The sequence below is a fragment of the Alosa alosa genome, chromosome 1, assembly GCF_017589495.1.
Source record: "Alosa alosa isolate M-15738 ecotype Scorff River chromosome 1, AALO_Geno_1.1, whole genome shotgun sequence".
Classification (NCBI taxonomy): domain Eukaryota; kingdom Metazoa; phylum Chordata; class Actinopteri; order Clupeiformes; family Clupeidae; genus Alosa; species Alosa alosa.
Genome location: NC_063189.1, coordinates 24,605,636 through 24,623,244, shown reverse-complemented (window position 1 = coordinate 24,623,244; position 17,609 = coordinate 24,605,636). Strand labels below are relative to the sequence as shown.

At 42.6% G+C, this 17,609-nt stretch overlaps 1 protein-coding gene across 6 annotated transcripts in view; it reads left to right on the top strand.

The window, feature by feature from the left end:
* The window catches only part of acap2a (ArfGAP with coiled-coil, ankyrin repeat and PH domains 2a), a 17,037-nt gene extending 1,017 nt beyond the window's left edge, over positions 1-16,020 (top strand). The window contains exons 2-25 of one of the 6 annotated variants that reach the window (XM_048238457.1): positions 3,947-4,004; positions 4,142-4,261; positions 4,374-4,427; positions 4,615-4,673; positions 4,936-5,119; positions 5,413-5,457; positions 5,716-5,811; positions 5,985-6,059; positions 6,418-6,429; positions 6,661-6,773; positions 7,078-7,098; positions 7,217-7,268; positions 7,658-7,758; positions 8,311-8,416; positions 8,902-9,107; positions 9,459-9,528; positions 9,818-9,912; positions 10,303-10,496; positions 10,849-10,950; positions 11,277-11,369; positions 11,909-12,123; positions 12,381-12,490; positions 12,699-12,809; positions 13,171-16,020. In XM_048238457.1, the coding sequence (XP_048094414.1) occupies positions 3,947-4,004; positions 4,142-4,261; positions 4,374-4,427; positions 4,615-4,673; positions 4,936-5,119; positions 5,413-5,457; positions 5,716-5,811; positions 5,985-6,059; positions 6,418-6,429; positions 6,661-6,773; positions 7,078-7,098; positions 7,217-7,268; positions 7,658-7,758; positions 8,311-8,416; positions 8,902-9,107; positions 9,459-9,528; positions 9,818-9,912; positions 10,303-10,496; positions 10,849-10,950; positions 11,277-11,369; positions 11,909-12,123; positions 12,381-12,490; positions 12,699-12,809; positions 13,171-13,321 (2,443 nt within the window). In that variant the 3' untranslated portion in view covers positions 13,322-16,020. The remainder of the gene's footprint in view (positions 1-3,946; positions 4,005-4,141; positions 4,262-4,373; positions 4,428-4,614; positions 4,674-4,935; positions 5,120-5,412; positions 5,458-5,715; positions 5,812-5,984; positions 6,060-6,417; positions 6,430-6,660; positions 6,774-7,077; positions 7,099-7,216; positions 7,269-7,657; positions 7,759-8,310; positions 8,417-8,901; positions 9,108-9,458; positions 9,529-9,817; positions 9,913-10,302; positions 10,497-10,848; positions 10,951-11,276; positions 11,370-11,908; positions 12,124-12,380; positions 12,491-12,698; positions 12,810-13,170) is intronic. The other 5 variants (XM_048238465.1, XM_048238471.1, XM_048238484.1 and 2 more) reach the window with 5 other exon arrangements.
* Positions 16,021-17,609: the final 1,589 nt, after the last annotated feature.

The window sequence follows — 17,609 nt, the reverse complement described above, 5'->3', positions numbered from 1 at the left end:
AGACATCAGACAAAAAGAAAATAAGTGGCAATGGACAGATGCTTGGGAATACCCGAGGCTGTTTAAGAATCCTGATTGAGACCTGACTGAGTTTTTCCCAACACAACAGTTCCAGCCTAAATTCAGTGAGCTTTCTATGGGACAACTTTTGAATTTAGTTTTACTCCTTTTCTTTGGAAAGCATCACATTTCTTATGTCACATGCCAATCAAGGTGATTTGCTTGCTGACATAAGGTAACCTTAAGCTACTGCTCTGATTCACTGACAAGCTTCATTGTCCTGTAATGCTTATGTGATTGCTCTGGAGAATTAGGGAAATATTAGAGGCATTTTAGTTTACTGCCTTAGTGAGGAACTGTCAAAGGCTTGTCCACCACTTAGTCTGAGCTCTTTGTTGGTTGGTGCTCTGGCTGCAATGAGATCATCTTTGCCTTTGTGTTGCTACACTGTTACAAATATGAATAGATTGTCTTTGAATGAGGTCTGGTTGCAGTTGAGCCAAATCACATGAGAATGGAAGCCCTCTTTTGAGTCGCACATTGTGTTATTTTCAATTCAATACCCTACATAGACACAGCAACACTAATGCGCTCTGTGATATAGGCCTAGGCTACCATCAATATGGCAGGCACACACAGGCAGGTGGTAGGTGTTCCACGCCAAGATCATGTTTTCATGATGCAGTTAGGTATGATGCAGGTAAAGTGTTTGACTGCCTATAGGGATATCTGGCAGACAGGGTGTCAGCCTGCAATGTTTTTTCTTTATCAGCTGGCGTCTTTCCCACTGCAGGCTTACAGTACTTGTCCACAGCAGGCTTAGTTGTAACATGTCATGCAGCAAATTGTGCTGTGGTGTAGGCTATATCCAGTAAAAAAGAGTCCGGCTATTTGTCATGTCCAGCCATTTCTCAGCCAAATACAGTGTAAACTCCGTGGTCAGTTAGGTAGGCTAATCATGCAATCTTTCTACAGTGGAATATAAAAAACATACATGTAAAAAAAATAATTCAGTATGTGTATTCTTGTGTATTCTTTTTTTTTAAAATACTTTAGATAATACAAAGATTAATTGGTGAAATTTGCCAGGGTGCTTTTTTTGGTACCTTTGTAAGACTCATTGTGAGTCTTAGAGTTCATTGTGAAATTTGGTCACGCAATTTGGTAATCTAATGTTGCCAAAACAACTTTCATATGTCTGAAGACAAAGCAATTCAGATTTTGTCTGAATATTGCGAGATATCATTGATATCATTCTTCAGACTGTGATTGTCAGGTTCCTGTATTACTAGAAAGCTGTATCATTGTGCACCTCTGATAGACTCAGTGCTCTTGTTCGTCTGTCATATCCCATCTACATACAGTATTAAAGAAGACATGTAATCTACCAGGCGAAACAAGCGCAATACCGTGTGATGGTGGAGGTGATGTGGACAAAGCAGCCTGTGGGGAGGGGGGCATGAGTCATGCTCAAGGGCACGAGTTGGATTTTACTCCATAGTGCAGATGGAAGGTGGAAGGGATTAAATCTTGTAGCAGAAAATTAGAAAAAAATATTCAAAATGATTTCAGTGCTGTATAAAATACCTGTATGTAAATAAAAATCATTGTGTTTTCGTTAGATTAACACGGACACATTTCTAAACCATTTGCACTTAAAGAACACTTCAATATACTACTTCACTCAATAGTTCCTGATTAGTCTACTACGTTTGGATAGAGTAAGCCTACACATGCAGGCCAGACAAACCATGACAAATATGTCTTTAGACCTTCTAATGATGACACTCAAGAGGCACTGGAGTTTGGTTATTCTCAGTTTTGTCCAGACTGTGGTATAGACTGGGTTGAGATTATTATGCTGCGTTACTGAGGGCTTGTCATTAGGGACATAGTAAATGATTATCAGCATTCCAGGACTGACAGACAGTAGCCTACTTCAACAGTTGTACTTTAGACTGGGTTAGTATTGTTCTATTGTAGTGTAATATATGAAAAAAACATATAACATACTTTTAATATAATCAAATCTAATATAAAAGTATTTATTTAACTTACCTTAAAACCAAGAGATAATACTTTAAACGTGATTTTCCAATTACAGTCATGTTGATAAAATACCCTTGTTAACTGCATTGAAAGTAGTTTTTTGGATAAAAATGGATAAGTTGGCTTAATGGATTAAAAATGTAGTTAGTTTATTTAGTCATTATTTAGTTTATCCTCAGCCACTCAGCTGAATAGTTTTTTTATCAGATTTGTTTACCCTACTCTCTAGTATGCTGTCGTCAAAGCAATAGAGGAACCTCATCTGTCACTCAGGGCCACCAGGGGACCTTGTGGCCTTCATTTCATAGTTTCTACAGGAAGAAAACTTTCTTAAGGTCCTTACTGTGTCCTGTCAATACAGCACAAGTTAAAGCATCAGAGTGAAATGGAAAATAACGGCTTATGCCAATGTCTTTACTTTTAGCATGCAGGATGATCTGCCCTGACAAAAACTACAGTATGAGGGTTAGACCCATACTTACATCAACTGTAACTATTTCAGTCATGCAGATGATTTTTGACAATGTCACAATCTTGATTGGATCAAAAGGACATGTTACCATGATGTTTCCTTGTATTACGTGGCAAATTCTGCAGTGGTCTTGAAACAGTTGCTGATATGGTGTGAACAAGCAATGTGGAGTTTTTTCAGGCCAGAGTGATAAGTACGTAGAGGGTTTCAATTTATTGGTTTTCATTGTAGTGGATGATGCACATGTCTATTATGGTTTTTATTTTAAAGCTGTACTGTGGATGAACAGTTAATGTGTTGCATTCTTGTCTTACTCACAGTTGGCCTATGTATGCGTGTGTGTGTGTGTGTGTGTGTGTGTGTGTGTGTGTGTGTGTGTGTGTGTGTGTGTGTGTGTGTGTGTGTGTGTGTGTGTGTGTGTGTATGTATGTATGTATGTGATTGCGTGCGTGAAGAGTCTGGCTTCTGTGTCGGCCCTCTCGTTTCGCATGCATGTGAGCATCAGACATGAGGGTCTGTTAGCTAGAGGGTACAGTCACAGAATGGCATGTTGTTTTCCTCCACTCATCTCATATGAAAGGCATTGCCCTGATATTAGATTACTCTAACAGTTACAAGATATTCTGGTTACAAATGAAACCCTTTCAACAAAAAGCTACTGTGTTAAATTAGGGCTGTCCTGTAAAGAGACAGGAGGTATTGAGGAGGTATTATACAAAATATTTTCCATGCCATAATTAAATATCTTTCAAAATATGTATAGACTGTAAAGACTTCATGTACATAATTGTTGCATTCTTTTGACATCCCAATGTCAACCATCTAGATAGAAAATCTCATTTATGGTGATTGTTTAGGGGACAAGTCATTGACTTTCTGGGTCCCGGTTCCATGATAGTTTAAAGGTATGGTGTGGGGGGTTCAACATAAAACACTACAGTGTTTCCAGTCTTTCGACACCCTTGGGATTTTGTATAACCTTGTAGGCAGACAGAATGGTTTGGTTAGCACTTCTGCCACCATTGATCTGTGAAAAGGATTAATCCTCTGTACCACTATGTAAATTGGACTTCAAAGGAAAAGTGAACAGAGTGAATATTCATTTTATATTGATTTAACAAGTGCCAGCCAGTGGACTAGGAGCTCTTTGGGCTGGCAAGATCGGATCACAGTGGTTCATTTCAAGTGAACAAAGACAAAAATGAAATGGCTCTGCTCACAGTGTGATGCTGGTAGAGTAATGTAATGTTTGTTACTGGTGTGTCAGGGATTTACATTGTGAGAAAATGGTAAGTTTTATACATACTGGAAATGGCAAGAGAGTTTACCATTTAATTTACCCATTCTTGAATGTAGTTTTTTTTTACTTACTGACTCTACGCTACTCTACTTATCGCCATGTTTGAATGCCTCTTCTGTGTGCAGAGCGACCATCGAGGAAGTGGAGACAGATGTCGGGGAGTTGGAGTCCAAACTAGACAAGGTCAGAATAAACTCTCAAAAACACACCTGCCAGTGAGCCCACAAAATCACAACATGGTTGCTTTACAGATATAGTACTGTCAGCTTATGACTATTTTTCATTTTGAAGTTTTGGTTCCCTTTTATTATTCATTTTAGCTGGTCAAGCTCTGTATTGGGATGATTGATGCTGGCAGGGCCTATATTCTGGCCAACAAGCAGTTTGTCAACGGTATCAGAGACCTCGCTCTGCAGTCCACTAGAGATGTGGTCATCGAGGTGAGAAAATGTTTGTGAGGCACATTTGACAGTTTCATTTCTGTACACCCAACCTTAACCTGCAAAATTCATTGTCAACGCTATTCAGAGTTTTGGTACTTTTGTTTTCCAGTCGAGTTTAACCAAGTTCGCTGAAAGTCTGCAAGAGATGAATAACTACCATACAGTAAGAACATTATTCACTGATTTCCTCAGAGACATTTGTTATTGTTCATATTCAAAATTTCTCAAATATGAAGCAGCACTAGTTTCTTGAAATTTATTGCATGTTATAACTGCATGTTATTATTCAATGTTGATTTAATGTTGTAATTCTGATAGGCCTATTATGCCCATTTTTCTCCGATTCACAGATTTTATTTGATCAAGCTCAGAGATCAATAAAGTCCCAACTCCAGACATTTGTGAAGGAGTAAGTGTCATAGATCAGTACTTTCTCATAGCATTATGGGGTTTCTCACATAATGTGTCATAGATCTCATCCAAAGATGCTGTACATTCAGAACGAGACAATGATGCTACAGACTGTAATGATCAGCCTGGTGGAACACAGCTCCTATCAAACACTAGAGCTTGTATTGTGCTTACATTTTATCTTCAAAATCACCATTCAACTAAAGATAAGCCATCTTTATATGATTTTTAAAAAATATCAAAATAACCCTTGTGTTTAGAGACCTTCGGAAAATAAAAGAGACCAAGAAGCAGTTTGACAAGGTCAGTGAGGAGAAGGAGGTGGCCCTGGTGAAGAACGCTCAGGTGCCTCGGAACAAGACGCACGAGGTTGACGAGGCCACTAACATCCTCACCACCACGCGAAAGTGCTTCCGCCACATCGCCTTGGACTATGTGCTGCAGGTGAGAGTCCAAACAGGAAGCTGGCTGTCCTCTTTGATGAATTGCCAGACACAGGGAGCCTGTAAAGATATGGTTGACCTAGTTCTGGGATCCATGTTGCGTTACAGGTGTTTACAATGTAATACTTGATTTATATTAGTATTTCAAATACAGTTAATCAAGACTGCGAGGTCAATTGGACATGATTTCTCTCTCAGATGTTTCTCAAAAATTGGTCCTCAATATAAGCAGTCTCATTCTACTGTATTCTGCGTTTTTATTGCTCATCATAGAAACTTATTTGTTTCTTCCAGATCAATGTCCTCCAGTCTAAAAGAAGATCTGAAATCCTCAAATCAGTGAGTGATGGGGCTTTTTGTAATCTCTCCACATCCCCCTATTGAATCAGGATTATAATAGTCAATTATCTTTTTTGCAGTAATTATATACTGTGAATGTATTAACTCAAAGCAATATGCTCTGATAGACCGATTCACCCATTTGAATAGGCTGATATTACAACCATCTGTCATGTACAGTATTGCTGCCCAGATTTACTTTTTAACTTTTAAAAGCATGTTTAAAATGTTTCTCTCAAACATCATTTTATGTCACAGATGCTGTCCTTCATGCAAGCTCATCTCAGCTTCTTCCACCAAGGCTATGACCTATTTAGTGAGCTTCAACCACTTATGAAACAACTAGGCATACAGGTAAAACCGGTCTCTTCCAAACACTCATGGCTTCTACAGTACTAGAGACTAACTTAGTATCTCGATACCATACAGTCAGATGTAAATGAAGGTCAGTTGTTTACCTGCTGCTGGGCAGGTGGTTGTTCGTAACTTTCTTACTCTAGCTGTTGTGCTCTTTGTCTCTGTTTCAGCTGGATCAGCTTGTGGTTGATGCTGCAAAAGAGAAAAGAGACATGGAGCAGAAACATTCCACTATCCAACAGAAGGTAGTCTATAGTTTCCCTAAGGCTTTGAAACCCAACACTGGATTGATTTACATTTATTACAAGAAAGGCTAACCGAGGTATAAAAGGTCACCTCAAACAAAAACTCCCCAGATGACCAGTGTGTGTTCATGGGACTCTGTGTTTGTACATATGCAAACACATTTGTGCCTGTGGACCTGCATTCTCCACTGTATGCAGATCAAAGCACTGATAATCCTGAGTGCACAGCAGATTCCTCTCCACATGTATTCATGCTCCCTCACCCGCTTTCCTTTCACCCTCTGCCTGTTCTGTCTTGCTCTGGTGGCTGTTCCTAATTCCTGCCTTATTCTGTTTCCTCTTGCTATGCTTCTCATAGGCAGCGCTACAAGTAAGTGTGCATCTTCTCTTGCCTGACCACTATTATTGGCCAGCATATTTCAGACATTCACTCCTCGCTGGTAACCCGTATCTTCACAAATCAAAACAAAATTGATACCGTAGATGCCCTCCACACTCACATGCTTTTATTGTGCCTCATAACCAGTTTGTTCTGAAAGAGTGCTTTGGAAATGTGATTTGCAGTGTTGAACTGATTGTGAACTGATTTTTTGCAATACAGGACTTATTCAACGAGGACACTAAGTTAGAGTACAATGTGGACACAGACAATGGGATTGCCATGGAGGGTTACCTGTTCAAAAGGGCTAGCAATGCCTTTAAAACATGGAATAGGTAAACAAATAGTGGCAGTGCAAATGCACAAAAGCACATGGCCCTGCTGGGGTCCATGGCATAAAGAAATGAAGAATGTCTGCATGTTATTTTTCCCTTTTTAGATCAGACAACTCACAACATCTGCCATACCAGTCACTCCATTCTTCATTTTTGTTTTGTTTCCGTCATTGTTTCATGTCCCTTATTTGTTCTGCAGTTTTTTTTCCTGTTTGTTTTGTTTCCTTGTGGTGTGTGTTTCCCCTGGTTTTGTTTAACCCATCCATCTTCTTGTGGTCCATCCCTCTGTTTTGATGCATGACAGGAAAAAAGCAGATAATAACAGGTACATGACATCCAAAAGGACATTCTCTGTTAAATAGTGATTTGTGCTGAGTTTAAGTTCTTTTCAACCCCCCACTGTGCTTCTTGCTCAAGTGATTCTTTATTATTATTTTTTTAAGGCGCTGGTTCTCCATTCAAAATAGCCAGATGGTTTATCAGAAGAAATTTAAGGTAGGAATATCCACTTTCTATCACAGTCAGTGTGTATGTGTGCAGGGCTTAAAGTGTTTAGGCATGGGCTGGGCTGCCGAAGATTTGAAAATAGTCAATGTGCCTATAGGACTATGACATCTTCAAGAACGTTTGAGAACTTCAGACTCAGAATTGTTCTTTGCTTTAAGCCCTGTGTGTGTTATGTAAATGTGTGTGTGTCTGTGTGTGTGTGTGTGTGTGTGAGAGAGAGAGAGAAAGAGAGAGAGAGAGAGAGAGAGAGAGAGAGAGAGAAAGAGAGAGAGGCATAATGGTGAAAAATAGTAACCAGGCCTTCTTTGTATTAGCTACATTTTATAGTCAATTTAGGCAATGACCTTCATGTGTTTGTGCATATGTGTGTTTTGTAGGATAACCCCACTGTGGTTGTGGAGGACCTGCGACTGTGTACTGTGAAGCCGTGTGAAGACATTGAGCGGCGCTTCTGCTTTGAAGTGGTATCACCCACAAAGTGAGCATTGGAGTTATAAGCCAGAAGTGAAGCAGATTAGAAATGAAAATGAACACTAATGTAGAATCAAACTGTCTCAGACAGTTACAGTTTCAAGTTACAGAGTTTCACTGGTTTCATTTTGTCAAACGCAGCACAGCTATTTTGATAAAGAACTAAAAAAATCCAGTACTTTATTCATTATTGCAGAATTATTTTATATATAAATAGAAATGTTATGACACAGTCAATCCAATGACTAAAATATGTTATAGTTTTACGGTATGATATAGATCATGTTATAGTTTGTTGTGTACATTACATTTCAATCCTAGCTTGCAGCTCACAGGCCTATACTCTATCAGTACTTATCAGTGATTTCCCTTTATGTGGAGACCGATTGAACTCGGGCCTGCCTGACCAGTGCCATGCTGTACCAGCTGGGCTACACAGACACAAAGGGAGCGACACACACACACACACACACACACACACACACACACACACACACACACAATAGAGAAGCTCCTCAGGAGAGATATGAGTTGTATTGTGATCCTCTCCCGCTCCCAGGAGCTGCATGATGCAGGCGGACTCGGAGAAGCTGCGGCAGGCCTGGATCAAAGCGGTGCAGGACAGCATCGCCACGGCCTTCAGGGAGAACGGAGACGAACCCGTGGTGAGTGTCATGGAGACCTGAACATGCTCCTGTGTCTGTCTGAACCAATACATTTACAAGAGACTTACAAGGTGACTGGTTGTCACAAAAGAAAAAAAAAATAGTTCAAAAAGCCATAACACATTAGTCTTTTGAAGATGTTTTTGACTGCATGGCATACATTTTGTGCCTCAAGAAATGTCTGTTTGCAGGATATTTGGAGAAAGGTATATCTTGATCATTTTATTAGATGTATTGCAGGGTATAGAATAAATATTGTGAAATAACACTCACTAGCATGAGTGTCCATCACCCGAAACATATTTAAAATAGCAGCTCCCAGTCTATTCCTGATCTTGGGACAAAACAGAGGACCCTATTGTTCTGTGGGTTCCTCATTTTGGAAGTCACCGGTTCAAGGACACTGACCTTTTCAAAACAGTAAATAATGATTAAGTATAATAATTAACAGTAAATGATTGTTAACTTTCTCTTTCATCTTTTAGACAAGGCTTGATCGTAAGTCCTCTGCGTCCCTGGGCAGTCTGGACTCGGGGGGTGACACCAGGTCTATGAAGGGCGAGAGCGCCCTCGGGAGGGTGCTGGCCATCCCCGGGAACGACACCTGTGCCGACTGTGGGCAGCCCGAGCCACGCTGGGCCAGCATCAACCTGGGCATCACGCTCTGCATCGAGTGCTCCGGCATACACAGGTACTGCATGCACGACTCTCCTGCATTTGTGCTGCTGGAGTTTGGCTCCTGTTTATTTGTACCCAGAGCTAGATTTTGTTTGCAGTAGAGTCCTCATATGGAAAAAACAAAGAGGCACATATCACACTTCATTCAACTTAAGACAGTGGAAATTAAGAAATGGCAAATTAAAAAGCAAACTGCTGCTGTTCTTCCAGCTGAGGTTGCTGTCGCTGTTCTCAGGCTGAGACTTGCCTCCAAAAGGGGTCCAATTTATAGATTCCTAATTTAGTTCGTGGCCAGTGTTCTGCTCTAAGGTCTGAGGCAAAACTCTGATGTTTTGTTGATGTGCATTCACTCTGTTCTTCTCAGGAGTCTGGGTGTGCACAACTCCAAAGTCAGGTCCCTTACACTGGACTCCTGGGAGCCAGAACTACTCAAGGTAAGATGGCAGTATGCAGCAGGTTTAGTGGATTCTGTATGGGAGAGTTTAAGGTTCACTCAACTTTATATTGATCGTTTATGTATGAGTGTGAACCAAAATATCTTAATTATCTCAATTAATTGGTCACTACTTGAGTATGACTGTTTTAGCAGTCATAAAAGTATGTACAGGTGCCATTAGCATGTTTGAGTAGCTGAAATCTTTAGGATAATTTTCAACAGTGTTGCTTACTTGCTCCTAAAAGACTCCTTATTCTATTTGCCATGACATGCGAATGTGTTTTCAGTTAATGTGTGAACTTGGAAATGGGCTGATAAACCAGATCTATGAGGCCCGTCGAGAGGAGCTGGGAAGCAGGAAACCACAGCCTGGAGACCCCAGGTACTCCTCCATTAAGAATGTGCTGTCACTCTTTACTGTGTATTGTAGATAGATAGATAGATAGATAGATACTTTATTGATCCCCAAGGAGAAATTCAAGAGAAAGGGGAAAGGGGAAATTCAAGTATGTTACAGCAGAAAAGACTGAAGGTGGTTATGCTAATTTAGGATGAATCTACTCAATATTGTTTCATTCAGTAGTAGACTAGTAGACCATATTTAATCGTAGTTAGAATATTGCATCAGAATTTAAGTGTTGTTAACATGATTTGCTACCTGATCTACACCGGTAGCAAGCAGTGTATGAACTACTGTTTGTCAGTCAACATTCTGTCATTGTTGTTTATGATTTTCAATTGTTTGAAATTGTACTTTTTTGCAACCTCACAGACAGGAGATTGAGGCCTTTATCAGAGCCAAGTACATTGACAGGAAGTTTGTGCTGAAGCCTTCTGCCATGGAGCAGAGGGCTAAGGTGATTAGCCTGAGCAAACAGGATAAGCAGCCGAGGAGTTGTGCCGAGTTCCTGCCCCCACGGCCGCCTCCACCCACCCCAAAGCTCCGCACAGCCTCCAGCACCTCAGGTGGGTCAGACATGCTTTCCCCAATCCCCAGCACAAGCCACAGTCATAAAAGCCGTACATTTCTGGATGGTTAGTGTTGCTAGCATTTACGAGGCTGTCTTCTCTCTCCTCTGGCTTTTGCCCGTAGACTAATTGCACCTCAGCTTGAAAGTTGCTTGTTTCTCTCTTCGTAGCCACACATCTCTCTTCCCTCATCTCCTCCTCTCTCTGGCCATGTCTCTCTCTTTTCCCTTTTCTCTCTCCCCTGACCCCTGACCTGTTCTTTTGACCTGACCTGCTCTGTGCTTCCCTTTCCTTTACTAACGCTCGCCTCTGCCTCCCTCCTTCTTCAAAAACTCTGACCGCTGAGTAGTAGCGGCTACTGGCCAGGAGGTTCGCCGTGATTCACTCTTCTGCCCTGATGAGCTTGACTCACTCTTCTCCTACTTTGACACTTCCTCAAAGCTGCGGAGTTGTAAGTAGCTGCAAGTGAAACTGTTACTGTGTGTCCACTTGTGTGTCCTCTGCACCTCCGTCCATGTTGTCATGTGGACAGTGTCCACTGTTGCTGTGATCAATGGCTGGCACTGTAAAAGAGTGGCTGACTGAAGCATCTTGACAGACTTCATCTCATTTCCAGGATGTCCACTGACGTCTGCAGTCAGTTTGGGATCCCATATCTGTCTCTCAGTGTGCTGCACCCCACCTTGCTATTCTGTGTGGTTTGGTGTTCTTAAAGGCAAGTCATTGTGCCTTGAGAAACTGACGTCTGACATATATGATGTTGTTCTCCTCTGCTAGTGCGGAGTGCGGATAGTGGCATACAGAACAGTGCAGATGGCAGTCGGGAGATGTTGGCCTCGACTCCCTCCAGCAACAGCCTCAGTGAGCCAGGTGAGTGATTGTCCAGATGGAGGCGCTGTCGTGCTGTTCAGGTTTTTTAGTGTGTCACGGAAACAGTCAGCTCAGTGGTTGCACATACAGTATATAGATATAGATATTGTTGTGAAGATATTGTTGTGAAGTCTTTGGCTACAGAAACATATTTCTAGTACACTAAAGCTGTGATTCCTTTAGAAAACTCTTCTGGTACACATCAGTGGGTAACATGGTTTCACCAGGTTAAATGAATATCAATAGGCCCTAATTTTTAAAGTGCAAAGTCACTCAGTGAGTAAAGTGTCTTGTGCATGAACCAAAAATGTCATGTGGCACGTGGGAGCATTGAGCTGAGCATTGCGCTTAGGATGTTGCTCATGGTATTAAATGATCAAATCCATGTTGTCATTTGTATTAGGGCCCCATGTTTCAATTCAAACAGCAAATCTTAAGAATAGAATAGAATAATGACTTAGTGGTAGGCCTCTGTAGCCCTTTGTAGGTTTGAGCGAGAGTCCTAACACAACCTGTGTGTGTGTGTGTGTGTGTCCCAGAGCCTGAGTCCGAGTCCCCAGTTGCTGTACAGCGGGTCGAGTCTCCACCGGTCTTCTCCGAGCTGACAGACTTCTCGTCAGACCTGCTGCTCTACTGGGCCTCCTGCGCCTGCAGTCTCCCCGACATGGCCGAGGCCATGGCACATGGCGCCGACATCAACTGGGTCAACTCCGAGGACAGCAACCGGACGCCTCTCATACAGGCAGTCCAAGGGGTGGGTGTGCCACAGTGCGTGAAATACGTTATTGATAACAGCCACCGAGGTGTCCCGATATATGGAATTAATGGACGAGGCGGAGACAAAGAACTCCACAACGCACAACACGCAACTCCACAGTCTGCTTTAATTGATGAGATGATTGGTGTATTTGTTTATTATTTTGGTGAAATCTAACAATAGAATGTGATAAATCAAGCGAGTCTGTAAATTGTCATGTCTATATTATGCATTTTTGATGCTTTGTCACACAGGGCTCACTGGTCACCTGTGAGTTCCTCCTTCAGAACGCTGGTAATGTGGACCAACAGGACATCCGCGGCCGAGGTCCACTGCACCATGCCACGATTCTGGGCCACACAGGGTACGTGTCACCATGGACCTTTAAACATGGAGCTTATTCACTCTTATGATCTGTATACTGCTGACTATCTAAATGAATTACTACCATGGTGTGTCATGGAGATGGTTGGCAAGCAGTGCAGATGTAGTTTTGCTGGGTCTGTCCTTATAGCATCCTGCTTGTAAATCTATTACATGGAGCGTACTGTAATTGCTGCCCATTCTCTCAGTCAAGTGTGCCTGTTTCTGAAGAGGGGGGCCAAACAGAATGCTGTCGACACTGATGGCAGAACTCCGCTGTCCATCGCTGTAGAGGCTGCCAATGCTGACATAGTCACTCTGTAAGTGAGAACAAGCACAACTACTCTCATCCCGTTTTTAACATCCTGATTAATGCATGTCAACTTGTCCTTTTTCACCAATGACTATAAAAAGCAATGGACAGTGTACTCAGCGTCACTAAATGGTGAGGATGTAATCAAATATTGTCTGTTCTGGGCTGATGTGGCAGATTTTCTGTTAGGCATTCTCTGGCTGGCACTAACTGCACACGGGCTCTGGGTCCAGTATTGCCAAAATATGGCCAACCAAATTTGATTTAATTTCCTCATTTTTCACCCACATCTTTAATAGCTTTCCTCCTCCCGGTCCTTCCCTGCTACTCACCTCCTTTTCTCATGTTTTTCTCTCTTCTGTGTCCAGGCTGCGTCTGGCGAAGATGAACGAGGAGATGCGGGAGACGGAGGGAGTGTTTGGCCAGCCAGGTCAATATCCCTCCCACAATACCCAAACTGAACAGCAGTATAAGAAATGCATACAAGAGTTTATCACTCTGCAGCTGGACGAGTCCTAAATGTGTTAAAAAAAACAAGCAAAAAAACCCCCAATTCATTTCAGTATTTGCATATCAATTGGCAACAAGAGAAGCATATAAACTCAAACATATTCAATACCTCAGCCAGACCATAGAGCACTATGAAACATCACTGTAGGGAAAAATCAAATGGTGGTCATGTATGTGTATCGTACAGGCAAACAAACCTCAGCATCTTGGCATGTTGTGTGTGCCCATGCTGGCTAGCAAAACGATCCAATTGTTATAAGATCTGGAGAAACCAAATAAGATTATGAATATGCATACATGTGGTTTGTATGTTTCCCAATTTTAGGTGTCAGGATTGAGTTTTTAATCCTTCACTATAGGTGCTTGTTCCCAACCTGTTCCACAGGTTGACTGTTTATAACAAAACCACAAATGCATTTGTAATCATTCAAAAACATAGAATTGGTTGGTGATGCACCTGTATATACCCAGTGACTTTCAGCTGGACTGGGTTGTGAGGGCTTCACAATGCCATGATAAAATGGGTCTCAAAGCAGGGTTGCAGACTTGATGTCTTCCTAAAGCAGAGAGAGGCTGTTGTGTTATCACCTAGCTGTCGGAAAAAATATTTTGCACATTATCTGGATGTTGCAGCTAAATTATTTTTCCTTTTTGTGCTCGGTGATGAAGTTCATTTCATATTGTATTTAATCTCTCCTGCTCTCCTAATACTAGTCTGTGTTGTATGTAGAGAATTCACTGTATGCATTGAAATGCTGTGAAGTCCTTTTGGTTCGAAAGTTCGGCCCCTGTGCACAGAGTGGTGGTCTCTGGTATTGGTCGCCCACTGAGACAACTTGATCCAATTTTCGAATGACAAATAACACCTTTGGAGATTTTATTGAGAGAAGTGAAGGCATTTGCTACCTCATGCACATGTGCAACAAACAATTTCTTATTGGTAAGAGAAGTTGGAAAGGATGGACTAATACAGAACCATACACCACGAGTAAAGGGGAAATATGATGAATGCACTAACTTGAACACCTATTGTCAAGCGATCTAAACCAGAGACCACCGACTCTGTGCTTGGGCTCTATGATAGGGTACCTAGTTCAAGCTAGGGTCATCAGCATCTCCCATGTAGGCAGGCTTACCCTGTTTCTTGTCCACTGATTTAGTGGAGACCATTGCAGACGTTCAGTCTACTGTTTCTCAACCTGTGCATGTGCTTCATATCTTTCCAGTAGAACATTTACGTACTGTAACTTCAAAAGGACTGCTCATTAAGCTTCAATAGCACATGGCTTGAGTGAATCTATAGAGTGTACATATAGCATACAGCCAGTTCACCATACAATACTCAAACTGTAGACATATGTACGATATATATAGCAATCAATAGTTGGGATATTCACACCGTTCACTTCAGTCAAGTCAATCTAAAGCTGATGATGCACAAGGCAACTTCTTGAGCAGTGCTGCTGGACAGTGTTTCTGAGTATTGTTGTTCGGGCATATTCCTGTTCATATTGGGCAGCAATTTATTATCTGGAGAACTTTAATCAAAATTGAATATTGAATGGGCAATAGGCAAATCATCCAATCAGAACACATGGAGCTGGTCATGTGGTTGCCCAGTAACATTGCTCAGAAACTTGCCCCATGTATCACTTGATAGGTAGATATGAACACCAAACCAGCACACGCAGTGGGTTGAGAGGCCTTTATCTGCCGGTCTCGGACAGCCCTTTAAACGTCACTGTTTACCAGTAGCTGTGTTCTTCAGGTCAGCACACTGCCCTGCAGAAGCCATACTACACACTAACCTGCCAGAGAGACTGTACCAACTATTCTATGTAAATGGCCATAGCACACAGTCCAAGCAAAAAAGAAAAGTATATGTTTATATTGGTTTTATGTAGAAGAATTTTCAGTACTACAGTGCACATTATTTTATGTTGATGCTATATACAGCATCCCATAATAGTGATGTTTTTATTCAACTTGTGTTCTGTGTTGAAACAGTCTCATTTGTAGCTGCAGGGGTGGCTAGTTAGAAGTCAGGAATTATAGATTTTTATTCCTATGTCACCATGTTTGCTGCCTACCTGTTCACAAAGATCTGTAACATCCTGCATTTGAGAACACTGATCCCATATGTGTTTAATCTTGTGACCACCACCTTTTTCTGTTTTCATGTTATGGTGCTCCGCAAAGTGAAGGAGCCATTTTTGGACAATGGAATTAATGCATGAGACAGTCATGCACTGGTTTCCTGATATGGCAGTCTGCAGTGTGTTTGAAAGTGAAATGTGTTTATTTAGGGGGGTATTCTGTTACAAATAGACTTTCAGTGGGCAGAGATATGAACTGGTCTGCCAAAGATGTAAGCCTTTGTGTAGGGGAAAACCAGCCTTAGTTTAGGGAAGATGTGACCCAGTGGAATACTTCAATTGTTTTGGTATGCCCTGTTCTCATCTGTTGGATATCTGAGGTGAAAGTCGAGAAGGCTCTGTACGAGAGTGCTGTGTTGATGATGGTGTGATATGTTGGGAGGAGTGAGCGTCTGTCCTGGTGTTTCCTCTTGGTGGCATGATCCCTGTGCTTTGCAGACGCCTGCAGTCGCCCTCTCCTTCTGTCCTCCCACTCCAGAGCTTGTGCCTTTTTCTGTTTTCTGGTTTCTTTGTAAATCTGCACTTTAAATACAGTATGGTCATTAGCAAACACACCGTCCATGTTGTCTTTTTCCTTCCTAATATTAGTGTGCTTTATCGCTAGTATTTCAACTGTAAGCTTTTCTTTGCTCTCTTACTGTAACTTATTCATGCTGTGCAACTTTACTTACAACCCTTCAAAAGGAGTTGTGTGCGTTAGTCATCTGGTCTTGTGGGGTTTGGCACTTTCCACTCTGCTTAACAACTGCTTGACCTGCTTGACTCTGACAATCGCTGCTAAGCTGTGCAACATGTTCAGGTACGGCTGTCTTTCTCTTCCTGCTCACTCACCTATGTCCTCCATATGTGCTTGGCTGTCTGTGTGTGTGTGTGTGTGCGTGCGTGCGTGCGTGCGTGCGTGCGTGCGTGCGTGCGTGCGTGCGTGCGTGCGTGCGTGCGTGCGTGCGTGCGTGCGTGCGTGCGTGCGTGCGTGCGTGCGTGCGTGCGTGCGTGCGTGCGTGCGTGCGTGCGTGCGTGCGTGCGTGCGTGCGTGCGTGCGTGCGTGCGTGCGTGCGTGCGTGCGTGCGTGCGTGCGTGCGTGCGTGCGTGCGTGCGTGCGTGCGTGCGTGCGTGCGTGCGTGCGTGCGTGCGTGCGTGCGTGCGTGCGTGCGTGCGTGCGTGCGTGCGTGCGTGCGTGCGTGCGTGCGTGCGTGCGTGCGTGCGTGCGTGCGTGCGTGCGTGCGTGCGTGCGTGCGTGCGTGCGTGCGTGCGTGCGTGCGTGCGTGCGTGCGTGCGTGCGTGCGTGCGTGCGTGCGTGCGTGCGTGCGTGCGTGCGTGCGTGCGTGCGTGCGTGCGTGCGTGCGTGCGTGCGTGCGTGCGTGCGTGCGTGCGTGCGTTGATATGCAAGTTGTCTTTGTTGCCATGCCATAGTATTTATTTTTAAAACTCTATGTATACATACTATTATTTACCAAGTGCCATTGACAACATGGGCTGCTTTCCACAGGAACCCAAATGGCACCTGGCCCAAGGCTCAAGACACTGGACACTTGTGACTTGAGGGCCAACTTTAACATTTTGGTTCCTGAGTCCTGATGGTGTCAAGACTGAAGGTGACTCAGTCGATTTTGGTGCAGTGTTAGACTCAGTGGTATCAAGGCTGAGGATAACTTAGTCCAACTTAGAACTCAGAACATGCCCTTTGCTGTTTACTTTTCTTCAAACTACTTTGAGCTCCTCCACCACAGGCAGTTGGATGATGTTGGATATAAAATTCACTAAACACACTAATCGTTCCCATCCTTAAAATCTCTATGACTGTCCGCTGAAGTAACACTGTAGCCTATTGTGTCTGGCCCCAAAGTGACCTGCACTCATCTGGTTTGATTTGATCCTATCTGCAGATGAGGGCTACAACCATTCCACAGTCAGTAGGCTAGGAAGATTCCCTAGACAACATTTCAATGAAAACAGTATTTAAGTAGAATGAACAATCTCTGGATTATTTTTTCTAAGCATTTCTCTTCATAATTACAACAATAGTTTGAATGGTGTTGCAATGATAAACCATCTACTTTCTGGAAAAAGCAAAGAAGCATCACAAACAGACCATACCATGTTATTAGTGATGGTGGTGTAGGCCTAAGTCTTCTGACTTCTTG